The 13,922-nt window shown below is 35.3% G+C and overlaps 3 protein-coding genes across 3 annotated transcripts; 1 reads left to right on the forward strand and 2 right to left on the reverse strand.

The window, feature by feature from the left end:
• Position 1: 1 nt before the first annotated feature.
• LOC134799573 (DNA-directed RNA polymerase II subunit RPB7) lies at positions 2-1,607 on the reverse strand. Its single transcript, XM_063772005.1, has 6 exons — positions 1,476-1,607; positions 1,285-1,394; positions 1,049-1,208; positions 915-965; positions 675-812; positions 2-96 (listed from the first exon to the last, which is right to left on the reverse strand). Exons 1-6 carry the CDS (start codon positions 1,485-1,487, stop codon positions 46-48), a joined length of 522 nt encoding a protein of 173 aa, XP_063628075.1. The 5' UTR covers positions 1,488-1,607; the 3' UTR covers positions 2-45.
• A 184-nt stretch (positions 1,608-1,791) lies between these two features.
• Positions 1,792-7,515, forward strand: LOC134799575 (ras-related protein Rab-8A). Its single transcript, XM_063772006.1, has 5 exons — positions 1,792-1,975; positions 2,242-2,302; positions 2,382-2,586; positions 3,826-3,966; positions 6,787-7,515. The coding sequence occupies exons 1-5, from the start codon at positions 1,852-1,854 to the stop codon at positions 6,886-6,888; spliced, it is 633 nt and encodes a 210-aa protein (XP_063628076.1). The 5' UTR covers positions 1,792-1,851; the 3' UTR covers positions 6,889-7,515.
• Positions 7,516-7,944: 429 nt separating this feature from the next.
• Positions 7,945-11,474, reverse strand: LOC134799576 (uncharacterized). The gene is made up of 5 exons (XM_063772007.1): positions 11,300-11,474; positions 11,161-11,220; positions 10,912-11,085; positions 10,674-10,817; positions 7,945-8,461 (listed from the first exon to the last, which is right to left on the reverse strand). Exons 1-5 carry the CDS (start codon positions 11,369-11,371, stop codon positions 8,099-8,101), a joined length of 813 nt encoding a protein of 270 aa, XP_063628077.1. The 5' UTR covers positions 11,372-11,474; the 3' UTR covers positions 7,945-8,098.
• Positions 11,475-13,922: the final 2,448 nt, after the last annotated feature.

Consider the following 13,922-nt stretch of genomic DNA (forward strand, 5'->3'; position numbering starts at 1 on the left):
GTTGAGTTTTATTTCAAAATTCATAATAATTAAAATAGTAAATCTTCACTGTGTTACTAAACCTAAATAGTCATCCATCAATGTTCCAATAGCAAACTGAAACAAAGAAAAGTATTATTAAACAAAACATTATTTCAAGTAAGGTTTATGCAGAAGTGGTGTTAAATAAGAAGAAATCATGCCCCTGAATTTGACCACCAATATAGAAAGTTCTATTTTGTGGTAACTAAATAGTATTGAGCTCCATAGCACCTTCAGCATTAACGCATTCACTGCCAGGGGGTGTGGCCTAGGAACAAACTTATATGACGGTGAATGCACATGTGCGTTGGGGGCAGTGAATGTGTTAAACATCAACTTACACATTAATTATCAATGTATCAAATATAGATGCATTTCTCGTGCTGTGTAAATGGGGCTCACTGTACATTCTAATTCAAGTTAGTCCATACATGGACAACTCTAAAACCATATACATATTAAAATTATAGACTGATCTCTGATATTTATCTAAAAAGGAGACCTGAATTAATAATTGCAATAGTTAAAAATCTATAAAAATAATTAGTTGTTGTCTATTAGATAAATGTTTCTCTCATTTAAATTTGATCAAATTCACCCTATAAAACTCAGCTTAATAAATAACTAAAATTGTGAACTTGAAAGATACTTACAATACCAGTGGCATCAACCCTGGTGCCCACAATCTTCAGTCTAATGACATCTTCCTCCTGAATCACATTGTCTTCCTGCTTGCTCTTATAACAGGGTGGGTTCACATTTGGGCAGAACTCCATATCTGCTGGAATGGACTGCAAAAGCCAAAATATAAATAACTGCTCAGTTTTCATATGCTACCCAGATGCTATCTAATTTATGGATTGGGCATTAAAATGAGCTTTCAAAAAACTTACATGATGAGATATAAAACAACTGAGGGGTCCGATTTGAGCAAACATTCCAACCTGGAAACCAAATAACATATATGACAGGGTAATAAAGTAGGATATTGTAAGCTGAGTCTCTAACACAACAATAAGTTAATTACCTTGTTAACTTGTGTGACAATAGCATCAAGCACTTCACCCTTGAATGGCCGGAAAACTATGGCCTTATATTTGATTGGATATACTACAAAGCCTTGCCCTGGCTGTATGAGGCCTGCGCCTATATTATCTATTGTGGTGACAGCTATCACAAAACCGTACCTGTAATAAACAGATCAGTCAAGATTCAAGAGTAACACAAAATATAACCTAAACCGTCCTAACGAAATTTACTTACTTTCCCGTGCATGTTCCCTCGACTTCAGTGTATAGTTTCTGTTTTACAGTATCCAACAATTGTGGTCCAAAATACCGCGGATGAAGCAAAATTTCATGTTCCAAGGATATCTGTAAAATAATTTAAAATGTAACAATAAAATGTCACCCTTATAACTTCCGATAATATATCTAAATATTGACTATACTCACGTGATAAAACATTGTGCTTTTAAATATTTTATCTTAGTAAAAAGACATTATTTCAATTTATTTCTTATCCTAAATCCAAAAACTCAATATTTAAATACCGCGTAGCGTCCGCCAGCGTCCGCGTCCGAGCTGAGAGCGGTGAACCATTGACAGTGACGTTTTGCTCGTGAATGTTGCCTTGCTACACTACAAAGTACAAGCAGTTTTACACTAGGCTCGAACATTATAAACTCGGCGTAGTGTTGTTTACCGGTTTTTGTAATGCTGAAGTGGACGACAATGTTATCTTATCTATAGCAAATTGACACATCACTAGCTATTACTCAAAAATGCTAATGAATGGATATGTGTATTCTATACTAACTTTGTTGTAAAAATGGCAAAAACTTACGATTATTTATTTAAATTGCTTTTGATTGGTGACTCGGGAGTGGGTAAAACATCTATATTATTCAGATTTTCGGAAGATGCTTTCAATATCTCATTCATATCGACGATTGGTAAGTGCTCAGTGTAGACACCAAAGGTTATTGTCAGATAACTTGTACCTTTTTTTTTTCATATAATTTGTCATTGGAGAGGCCTTTTTGTTTTCCTGGTCTTTGTGATTTTTTGTACCCGTCCGAACAGAATAGTGCTGCGAAAGGGTGCGGCTCCACGTTTAACAGAACCCTTATCGAATTAATGAAGGAACTATTCATGACATCATACACACTAATTTTAATTATTAGAAGGTTCTCATTTATCAACTGCTGGCTACTTTCAGGTATCGACTTTAAAATTCGGACAATAGACCTTGATGGAAAGAAAGTAAAGTTACAAATATGGTTGGTATACTTTTAAATATTTTTTAAAATCATGAATGATATCTATGTGTCAAAATATTTATTAATTTTTTAATAATAGGGACACGGCAGGCCAAGAGAGATTCCGTACGATTACTACTGCCTACTACCGTGGTTCAATGGGCATAATGCTTGTTTATGATGTTACAAATGAGAAGAGCTTTGAAAATATTAAGAATTGGATAAGAAACATAGAAGAGAATGCCAGTGCAGATGTGGAAAAGATGATCCTGGGCAACAAGTGTGATCTAGATGCAAAGAGACAGGTAAACCTTTTCTATAAAACTACCACAACCTATGTAAATGTGTAACCTATGTAATTAGTTATGTTTCCTGCCTCTGGTTCAATGGTGTCCTATGCTCATAATTAATTTTAATTGCTTATTTCCCTGTGACACATTTCTTAAACTGACCTCTTTTTGTGACATTGGTGCATCACATGAATGTTCTTATTAATACAGAAATATAGGAAGGGAATTTTGTTAAGATAGTTACTGCTTTTCCAAATTGAGTTAAAATTATTGTTTCATGGTGCTCATTTGAAATTATAATTTTCATGTAGTTATACTGAATATGGGTGTGTAATGCTTAATATAATTATAAAAAAACTATCATACATTTCTTATAACGCCATTTTATATATTATTTTATGTTATAATGTAATTTTTATTATATGTTTCCTTTGTTATATTGTGATTTCATCTAAACTGACATTGCTATAATGCATATTGTAATATAATTTATAAATAGTATATAGACATATTTTATAATGACATTTGTTATATTATATTTTTGTATAACATAATACTTCATACAATTTTATCAAGTATAAATACATATATTGTATAACATTTATTGTCATATTTCATTCAATACTAAGACAATAACGTATAGTTTTACATATTTTTTATAAGTAGTACACAGGCCTACTTCTTTTGCTAGCTATTTTATTCTAGGGAGGTCGCAGTTCTAACCTAACGTAACCATTTTTTTCACGGTTTTCTATTCTGCAGGGCTCGCAGTTCAAACCTAACCTAACCCATTTATGTCATGCAACTATTATGCCACACAAATAATTATGTGATGTCACTTGTTATAATATAATAAATAATATGCTTTAGAGTATGTAATAATTATGGCAATGTATATTAAACCAAGTGTAAATATACCTTATGACCATTATACCAATTATAACATTATGTATACCGTTAATTAGGTATTACGGTAGTATGCCATCTATTACGTTATTCAAAATAACGATATAACAAACTATAATATATGAAAAGTAATTATAACAAATGTATTGCACCCACTTTCTATTAATGTGACTTCCTTTCAACTTCTAATATTAAAACAGGGAACTACATGTATTATTTCAATAATTAATGAGTCATACCACATTACTTCCTTTTGTGTTGTATGTTTCTGAATTATTATTATTGCATGCCTACTGTTATATTTGATTGAAAACTCATTTCTAATATAGCTACTTTTGTTCAACACAGGTTTCAAAGGAGAGAGGGGAACAGTTAGCTGTAGAATATCAGATAAAATTTGTAGAGACATCAGCAAAAGATTCATTAAACGTGGAAACTGCATTTTACACCTTAGCGAGGGACATCAAAGCAAAAATGGAAAAGAAACAGGTGTGTACCTTTTGTAATATATTAGTTTAAACATTACCTTAATACATTTTCTTTTTTGGATAATGTTTTTGTACTATGTGGTGGCAGGCTGAAGTGAATATTTCTACAATGATAATTTAATTAATAATTAATGGGTTATTATGGGTTCTTATCATTATTATCAGTTATGTATGAATAATGATGTACATAACAAACTTTCTCAATATTAGTCAGTAAAATATCATAGTCTGGTATCTCTTCTGCAAACCTGTATCTTATAGAAGTTGGTGCAAGGTAACATATGTGTGTTAATTATAATGGTCTACTACACCTAGTAAATTTAAGTTACCAAGAAGCTTTCAGAAAATTATATGTCTGGGAATTGAACCAGATTATATCACCAGCTTAACCTACTTCTACTTTCACTGTAGTATGTTTATAGTGATAGTAAATAGTATGTTCTAGGTAAAAAAAGACAGAAAAGTAAATTAGCTAATAATAACTTTTTTGTTTCATGGCTGTCTTTGAAAACAGAAGGTAAAGGTCCCAGAATAGTGTTTGTTGTTGTCATTGTTTTCATTTTAGAGTATCAGTGTTGCGTTTTAAGTTGCTGCCAGTGGGACCAAAGAAGGAGAGCACTGGTTACTTTGTTGTTCTTTGCTCTGCTTTCTGGATGCTCTCCAGCGTTGGTCTGTGTTAGTGCTAGCACAAACTGTTTCTTATTTATTATTATTAATATCACATCAGGTGTAAAACTGGGCAAGGTGTCTCAGGAAATTTGTGTGAACAGTTGTGCTAGACTTTTAACTGTTGTTGGTTTTTGCATGCAATTAACACTTTCGCAACCGGGCAAAAAACGGCGCACTACCTCAGAAACCGGTCGTCTATATCTGCGTACAAAACAACCCGCTGGGCGGGTTGTCCGGCATCTGAGCAAACATTACGAGTGCCTACCAGGCGGGTTCTCGGTAGTCAAAGTGTTAAATCAACTGTCACAAACTAAAACCTATTGAGATCAATATTTTGAGAATCCATGACTTTTTTATTAGGATTGTAATGTCAAAATTTGATAGGTCTTGGTTTGAGACAGCTGAAAAGCTTGTCCATCACACGCATACGCATATCTTACCAATCGTAAGCCTTATTGCAAAGAAATAAGGGTGGATAAACTTTTATTGCTGTTTTTCTTCAAATTTACTAAGTAGATGATCCATTTATGGAAAGGGCTTATAATTGCCATAAAAATGTGTGTTTGAATATTTTAAATACCTGCCATAAAACCAGGGTTTTAAGAGTAACCCAGGACCTGCCATGCCATGGTTACATACCATGGCAACAAGTGACAATAAAAAGGTGATTCAGGGAGCGTTCAAGTATTACGTAACGAACTTGGGGGGGAGGGGGGTCTTGTAAAACGTTACGATGCGTTACAGGGGCGGGAGGGGGGGGGGTTTGAACTACGCGTTACGTAACATTGTTTTTTAACCCTTCAGAACGGTCGCGTAGAGAGATTCTCTCACGCATTTTTTAATTTTAATAATTTTAGACATTTCAAATGCTAATTAATAATATTAACGCGATTAAAACAATAACAAAGATATTTTAGCGACTTTCCGGTACTTTACGCCACATAATTGTGGCCTTTAAAAAAATTATAAATGAAAAAGTTTATATAAAGGTCACTTGGTGGTTACGTAACGTTTTACTAGGGGGAGGGGGGTACAGAAAAACGTTACGGCGCGTTACATGGGGGGGATGGGGGGGGGGGGGTCAAAAATGTCCAAAAATTGCGTTACGTAATACTTGAACGCTCCCTCACCCATAAGTTCTACTATTGGTCAGTAAAGTACATATTGCTATTCATACTTCTTATCAGTGTCGTAACTATACCAAGCCTCGTGGTAAATTCATCGAATGGGGCTAATGGGGACCTGTGCTCTCGGTCAAACAAGGGCTCGTGGTATTTTGCCCGTTTCGCCACCCTATAGTTACGCCACTGCTTCTTATCCTACCATTCCTACCCAAGTGAACCTGCCATACCCCTAAATTTTATCAGGATTATGCTCAGAGTATGAATTATATATACCTAAGAATGAAACAGTACTGGTCCAGTGTGGTAGGTAGTTAAATGACAGAAAAAAATGCTTTATCAGGTGCAAGTAGTGTATGCTTCAATAGTTTGTGCCCAACATTTTCATTGCTATTCATGAATGATTTTTATAGAGTTTTTAGTTGTTTCTTGTACCTGACGTTATCTTATCGATCATTAATCATATGGTGACGCTGCACGGTTTGTAGTTCGATATAATCACAAGATCTTATGGGTTTAGGTTGCGTAATCATATGAACTTGTAATACCTACGTAGTTTGTACCTAAGTATTCTATAATTAGACATACATCTCCACAGACTATTATACCTTTTAAACTAGACGAAGCAAATGCTCCTAAGTACTGCAACTATTGAGGATGCTTGCGGCATAGTCTATGCACACATATTTCCTAATTTTACTGTTTATAATCCCTATTACTAGTAGGTACTATAACCAATGCAACTTGCAAGTCAAATCAGTTCGTTACCAAAAGGGACTATATAAAAGTTCAAGAGAGCCTGTAATGAGTTTGCATGTATATACAGCTATTGAGTTAAACAAACAAAACACACAAATGAACACTCTAAATTCCTAAGCTTTTTCGGTCAGAAAAAATGAGTAACAGGAAATAAATGATTATTATTGTATTGTAACCCAATGATAACGAGGTGATAAGAATGGCTTGGCATTGCTCTTTAGCCTCAAAGTCCCCTCATAATTAGTCAGACAGCTAAATGTTTTGTGTGGCAGGAGGCGAGCAACCCGCCGGCGCGCGGCGACCAGCGCCAGATCAAGGCCAGCGACCAGCAGCGCAAGCCCGTGTCCTGGCTGTCGCGCTGCTCCATCCTCTGACGACCCCGCGCCGCCGCCGCCGCCCCACCACTCCAGCGTTTTTCAGTTTTCACCGCCCAGGCGATAGCAAACATCCTCGGTCCATACACTGAACCCTCATTCAACTTTGCATGCTAACACATTCCCAAATTAACTCAATTCACGAACGCTCGACGACCTTCGGGGTTTGTTAGCATGCCCCGTGTTTACTACTCGCTGAGCGTTCTGCAATAATAATGTAGACTGACTGTTTGCTGCTGAAAAACCGAATTTACATCACTGTGACCGTGTACGAAACCCACCTCGACTATATTTTTCGACCTTCACTTTATTAAAACTGATGCGATAACTTAACACGGGATCAGACTTGCTTTTTGTATTTTTATATCCAGGATTTATTACTTTTCTTAGTTGAAAAAAAAAACAGTATTTTTGTCTGAAATTAGCTGTAAATTTTGTTTACTTCTGATGTGACAAGTTTATTTTTATAGGGCAAAATTTAAGGGTGTTTATATTGAAAGAAAAAAGTGTTTTAAAGATATTATTTCAATAGTTTTATTTAGTTGTATTTTTCCATTTGCTATTTTAATTAAGATATATATTTTATTGTAATATATACTATTTAATTTGAATAAACAGTGCTTTTTTACACTAAATTGTTATTACTTTATAGTAAACACCCCTGTAATGGAAGTGGCACCAATAATGAGATGCAAACCACAATCCAGTAAAATAATTATTTAATAAACTGACAACATTGTATCTTAGTTTGTGATTTTATCTATCTATAGTGCTGCTTAAGTTTGACATTTCATTAATTTGTCTCTTTTAAAAGAAATTGCGCTATAATGTCTATGACTGGGAAAAAACATGTTTAATGTATTCATTATGTTGAAACCAATTGCTATAACCTAAATTAAACACGTCTAAAATATAAAAAGACGAATAGGACATTCAACAATTAACGCGCAAAGCGGTAGAAATTTTACAGGTATCAGTGAAATATCAATAATACTCTAAAATGTCTCATGATTGGTGCCATTATTACCATACCTCTGATAAAAATTAAAATAGATCTTTTTATATTAAAATCTTTATTGCCAACAATATATACAAAAGACATAACATTTTGTTTTTGTAAAACAATTGGAAGAGCTTGTTAGCAGTGAGCATTCAAATCCCAATTGGTTTTCAACGGTTCTACAATTTAAGTAACAAAGTGGTAAATGCTTCATGATGCCTGTATCTGCTTAGGCGATGGTCTCAGTGGTCTCAGTACCAGGTTCTTAACTCCATTAAAGGCTGCACTAGAGACAAAACCTAAGAGCTTTATGAAGTGCTTAGCTGACAGGATAACTAAATCACCAACTAACTGCAATCCATTTCTCCAATATACAGTGTATATTGGGATAGGAGGCAGTTTTTCTGACCACACACCATTGCGGTACTTTTTGGCGTGTTTTTCTGCTGACAATATGGCAGGTGCTAGCTTAGACTCAAGGGAATTCTTCCCAATACTTAGTGGCACAGAGGCTTTAGCAAAACCAAGTTCAACCAGCTTTTGGCCAATATCTAGAGTTTCCACTTCCTTTGTCTGAAAACAAGAAAAATATCAGTTTATTGACATGATACTTATAAAAAATTAATACAAGGAATGACAAGGATTACCATATATATAAAATTGAAAAACCAGAACGGGATAAAAAACGAGCGAAGAAGAGAGATGGCGCCTTACAAATTGCTAAAAAAGTTTTTGACACGTATCTCGAATACAACGCACGTATGATAAGAAAAAACTGTTTAAATCTATTATCTACATATGAGAATAAAACTAGAACATAAAAACTATCGCTTTCGATGCGTATTTAATTTACAATAAGGAAAATAAATTTTCATAACAATCTTCATTTTACGACTTCGACCATTTCTCGGGAACTCTCGGTTGCTTTCGTTTGGCGGTGCTAGATTAGACCAAATAATCCGTAAGTTAAAGTAAACTAAATTATGTTTGTCATGTTGGTATACAGGTATTTCTGAGTTTTTTTACACGAAGTAAAATAAAAAGTGCTGCCAACCTCAACCTTAGTCCATAGCCCATACGAGTGAATTATGCAATTTATGACATATCAATCAAATTAATATTATCGTATGGTTATCGTGTTAATAATTTGTATTTTATTGTTTTAAATTTCTTTATGAGTTATTATTATTCAGATTGATTTTCATGGCTCGGCAAACATTGTCATTCGTCCAGGGAAAGGGCTGCCGAGATGAGCCAAAAATACAAAGTTATAGAATGGGAGACGAGCGTACTTGGGACAACAAAATGGGAGACGCCCGATGGCGAGAGCTATCGCAAGAAACATGACGTTATCTGGTATCGGAGGCCAGGTGAGTCCTTTGGATCGTTGCGTCACCTTAGCCGTAGTAATGTTAAGATCCAGAAAGGGAAATGGGGACTACCTACGTTTATATGAAAAGGCGATTTATGGGTGGTGGTCGTCCATATTCGTGGCTTAAAGCGGAAAATAAGTAATCTAATGAACGTTTTTGCAACTAGGCTTACAACAATAAGTAATAATTTTATGTTAAAACAAGTTTTAAATAAATACCTACGTACGTTATAAGAAATTTTCGAATTAAGTTATCCAAACAACGGCTACCTACTTGACAAATAAGAAATCCTTATCACAGTTATAAACCCTGGCAGGGATACATAATAATGTCGGTAACTTAACATAAGACAAACTCTTTATATCATTTACGCGAGCGGAGCTGCGGGCCCGTCTAGTATTGTATAAGAGTAATTAATTCTACTTGATTTTCAATCATTTTTAGTTTGATGGGTGATTGCAATTTCCAGTTATTTTGTAGAATGCCTACAGGGTCACTATGTACCCTGGAAAATTGAGTAGAAATATGAACATTAATAAAAGGAAAGGAAGAAGGAAGGTGACTTCCGCTTGTAGTTATAAGCTTTCATGAGACCGGCCCCAGGTTTGTGGGAACAGTTTTTGTTAGTGACAGTCCAACAGGTCTATAATTTTTATTAAATCACATTAAAAAATATGGATTATGAATGAATGAAAAATATTTATTTCGAGTAACTAAATGACATAAATAAGGAAATTGGCTAATCAAGGCTAAAGACAGAGAAAGGTGGAAAGATATGGAGGAGGCCTATACCCGACAGGGGTCCTTAATATAGTAAAATGAACAACAATATATTTGAAAACTTTTACCATGTAAAACTATTTAAGGAAAAACAAAAGGCTTAAATAAAAAATAAATTAATTAAATGACATAAAAGTGCTAATAGACTTGAGCCTTAGAGGATATAACCAACGGAGACGCCATGTCTAAAATTTTCGGTACAAAATAGTCTGCCGTTTTTTGCGGGGGAGGGGCACATCAAATGTATAGGTACGTCATGTCAGATAAACGTCAGTCCATACATATGGTTGACATGTGGTTGACCATTGGCCGCCTATTTTCGACATAGGGGAACGCCTGTTAATGGCGGCTCCATTGTTAATTACTCCGAGACTTGAGCAGAACATTGAGCATTTGCAGATTCTGTAAATTGATTGACAAACACTAGTTCATTCTTCTGTTTGTGAGAATGCTAATTACAAGTGTATAAGCATCTTAAGAAGCCTAAGCTGTGGTAATAGTATTGATATTCAGAAGATACAAAAACACTAATTAAACTTGTTACGGCAAAAACAATGTGTTTTTATAGTTTACATAGGTCAAAGTTGCACACTTTGATCTAAATCCTGCCTTAAATTTAAACAAAAGATTACCTTGGGTTGTTGTAAATGCAACTGCACAGTGGAAACCAGGCTGTCCTTGTCCCTGGCTATAGGATTCAGAGTGACCTTCTGATCTCGCGCCACACACTCTAACCAGTTGACAGCATTCCCGCTCACTATGTCAACACCCCACAACTGCAAAAATGTGAAATAATTAGTTTTTTTGTAATCTTGGCAGTTTCTCAAATGTGTCACGCTCATTCAGAATTATAGAGTATTGTTACACAACCTTGACTGGCAAAGGCGGTTTACTGGAATGCCATAGCGGTAAGTAGATCGGCGCGCGGTGATCCACCAGCACCCTTAGAGGAGAGTGTTGTATACCGGCGTAGCGTCCTCGAAGCGGCTCATGCTGCTTGATGAAGTGGTTCGGGACTTGACTTGCTTTAGAAAACTTGCTAAGCTGATTAAATAAACATAATTACAGTTATGTAACGTCGTTATAAATAAACAATTATGGTACAAGATCTATATTTACCGGACGGATCTTATGCAGCGAGACAGCGAGGCCTGCAGTGGCTAATGCGTAAACCGCTATCTGTAGATAGTACAGGTATTGAATTAGTAGTTAAAAACAAGTCGTTTATTTTGTTGATCTTTGTGACCTATTTACATACATTCACCCCGCGGTAATCCTGTTGTAACAAATTGTTTAAACTGTGTAAATACCCGCTGTCGGCTGCAGACATTTTGTTACTCAATAGTAGAACGAACTTTCATAGTTTAACCAGAATTAGCTCATTTTTATTTTAAGAAAAGTCCAAGCAAGACAAGAAAAGATCCGATTTTCTATAACTTGAACTTGACAATCAACTGACATTTGGGCCAGTATTGTAGTTGAGAAAAAAGGAATGCCACGTTTACCGATTTATATTTATACTGATTTATATCCTCGCTATTGTTTTTAATTTTGGATGTATACATGCATAGACAGGTGTTTGTAAGAACAAAACAGCGTTGTTTCCTATTGAAGCCTAAGGGAAATCAGTTTAGTGAGTATTATATTCTTTGTTTAGAATACACAGAGACCATCAAAGAATATAATACTCACTAGAAGAAGAACGATAACTCCATACAAAAAAATGTCCCTTTCAAAAGTTCGTTTATACTACTAGCGCTCTGGTAGGATACCATTGTAATTAGAATTGACAACTCGTTTAGCCTAGCGGGTATTGGCAGTAATCACTGACTTAATATTAGAAATAGACACACAGAGCGGAACAAAAATGTCAACAAAATGTGGATCAGAATGACATTAGCTGCAAATTTGAATTGATGATAAAAACGCTTACGTAAATTTTGAGTCAAGATAAATGTTTTGTACGGAAAAGAACTTACTGTCGTAAGCATTAAGTGTCAAATTTGTAAACATTATTACCAACACTGTTAAAACTTTAAGTCCGATGGCACTAAACGTAACTTCACCTTTGTATTTACGTCAAACAACGTCAAACGAGAATAATGAACGAATGGAGTCCCTTTGGTACATTTTAATAGGTAGGTTCTTATTCTATATCAATGGCAGTAATCCAGTTCAGGAAGCTAATGGTCCTGGGTTCGAATCCCGGAGAGGGAATTTCTTTTTGCATTTTTTTCTTTTTTGTTGGGGTCAGGTTTTTAAGAGCCCATCAACGTGCACACTAGCGCCACTGCTGAATACATTATACTAGTTTTTATGTTAGTGGATTCGTCAATCTACCCGTCCAAAGTTAAAACGGCCGTTTTTGTTTTGAGCTCATAGATCGACGAATCCAGCAACTTAAAAACTAGTTTGATGTACCTATTCAAAAGGTACTTAAATACACAAATACAGTCCGTAGCGGCCCCTTTTTTAAATACCTGTCGTTAAATTTAAATAATCACGATTATTTAGCAGTGGCGCTAGTGTGCACGTTGTTGGGCTCTTAAATTAGCATATCACAAATAAATAAATAAATAAATACGTTAAAAGATAATGATTAGGTACTATATTTAGAAATTCGTCAAATATGAAAGGTAACAAAAAGTTACGTATTAAGATATAAATATTTTCATTCCTATTAGCATTACTGTACGAGGGGTGTTCAAAATATTCTCGGTATGAGAATGAAAACAAACAAGTACGAAAAGTTTGATATTTTTATTTTTCAATATACTCCCCCCCTATGTTAATCCCCTTAAAAGATCGATCAATTTTTTTTTTTAATCCCTCATAAAAATATTTTTTATCTTTGGTGTAAAAATGCTCCTCCACTGCAGCCTTCAATGCTTCATCGTCAGAAAAAAAAATTCCACGCAGATCCTTTTTAAGATTGGGGAACAAAAAGAAGTCGCTGGGGGCTAAGTCCGGACTATACGGTGGGTGAGTAACAGTTTCAAACCCACATTCAACAATAGCTGCCTTGGCAATATGAGCAGTATGGACGGGGGCGTTGTCACACAGAAGCAGAACACCTTTGGTTAACTTTCCTCGCCTCTTTTCTTTGATTGCATCCTTTAATTGACGTAGAATGTTAGCGTAGTACTGTCGTGTGATATTTACACCTTTTTCTTTATAATCGATTAGTAATATTCCTTCACAATCCCAAAATATCGTGGCCATGACCTTGCCAGCTGAAGGGACGACCTTGAACTTTTTGGGATGAGCTGAACCCTTAATGTGCCACTGCATGGACTCTTGTTTACTCTCTGGGTCATAATGATGAACCCAGGTTTCATCTCCAGTAACTATTCTTTGCAGCACCTCATTAGGATTTTCACCGCACAGGTCAATAACATCGGAACAACACGCTACACGCATGTCTTTTTGAAGCCGAGTCAGCATTCGCGGAACCCATCTTGCACTTACTTTTGACATATTAAGATGGTCATGGATAATATCATGTACGATACCAATAGAAAGATTGGTTACTTGAGCTATAGATTTTACCTTCACTCGACCATCTTCCAATATAAGTTTTTCCACTTTATCAATATTTTCTTGTGAAGTAGCTACTACAGGCCGACCAGGTCTAGGGTCATCTTCAATACTCTCCCTTCCACGTTTAAATTCGCTTGACCACTTTTGAATGGTAGATAGAGAAGGAGCAGACTCACGGTAAACACAATCCATTTCCTCTTTTATGGTTTTTTGATTTTTACCCTGTTTTGTCGAGAATCTTATGACGCATTGATGTTCTAATTTAGTTAACATTGTCAATTCGCACATGATGTTCATGTTTGTTCAGCAATTGCAGAAAAACAAAAGAACATCTCGGTTCC

Source organism: Cydia splendana, chromosome 18, assembly GCF_910591565.1.
Source record: "Cydia splendana chromosome 18, ilCydSple1.2, whole genome shotgun sequence".
NCBI classification, from domain to species: domain Eukaryota; kingdom Metazoa; phylum Arthropoda; class Insecta; order Lepidoptera; family Tortricidae; genus Cydia; species Cydia splendana.

What these genes read in the sequence shown, in the direction of transcription:
- LOC134799573 (XM_063772005.1), bottom strand. An exon ending in GAGGGAACATGCACGGGAAA is followed by an intron (nt 1,209 to 1,284) that starts GTAAGTAAATTT and finishes TGTTTATTACAG; the next exon opens with GTACGGTTTTGTGATAGCTG. An exon ending in GGGTTGATGCCACTGGTATT is followed by an intron (nt 97 to 674) that starts GTAAGTATCTTT and finishes TCTTTGTTTCAG; the next exon opens with TTTGCTATTGGAACATTGAT.
- LOC134799575 (XM_063772006.1), top strand. Translation starts at nt 1,852, where the DNA reads ATGGCAAAAACTTACGATTATTTATTTAAATTGCTTTTGATTGGTGAC. An exon ending in CTCATTCATATCGACGATTG is followed by an intron (nt 1,976 to 2,241) that starts GTAAGTGCTCAG and finishes GGCTACTTTCAG; the next exon opens with GTATCGACTTTAAAATTCGG. An exon ending in ATCTAGATGCAAAGAGACAG is followed by an intron (nt 2,587 to 3,825) that starts GTAAACCTTTTC and finishes TGTTCAACACAG; the next exon opens with GTTTCAAAGGAGAGAGGGGA.
- LOC134799576 (XM_063772007.1), bottom strand. Translation starts at nt 11,371, where the DNA reads ATGTCTGCAGCCGACAGCGGGTATTTACACAGTTTAAACAATTTGTTA. An exon ending in AGGATTACCGCGGGGTGAAT is followed by an intron (nt 11,221 to 11,299) that starts GTATGTAAATAG and finishes TACTATCTACAG; the next exon opens with ATAGCGGTTTACGCATTAGC. An exon ending in AACCGCCTTTGCCAGTCAAG is followed by an intron (nt 10,818 to 10,911) that starts GTTGTGTAACAA and finishes ACATTTTTGCAG; the next exon opens with TTGTGGGGTGTTGACATAGT.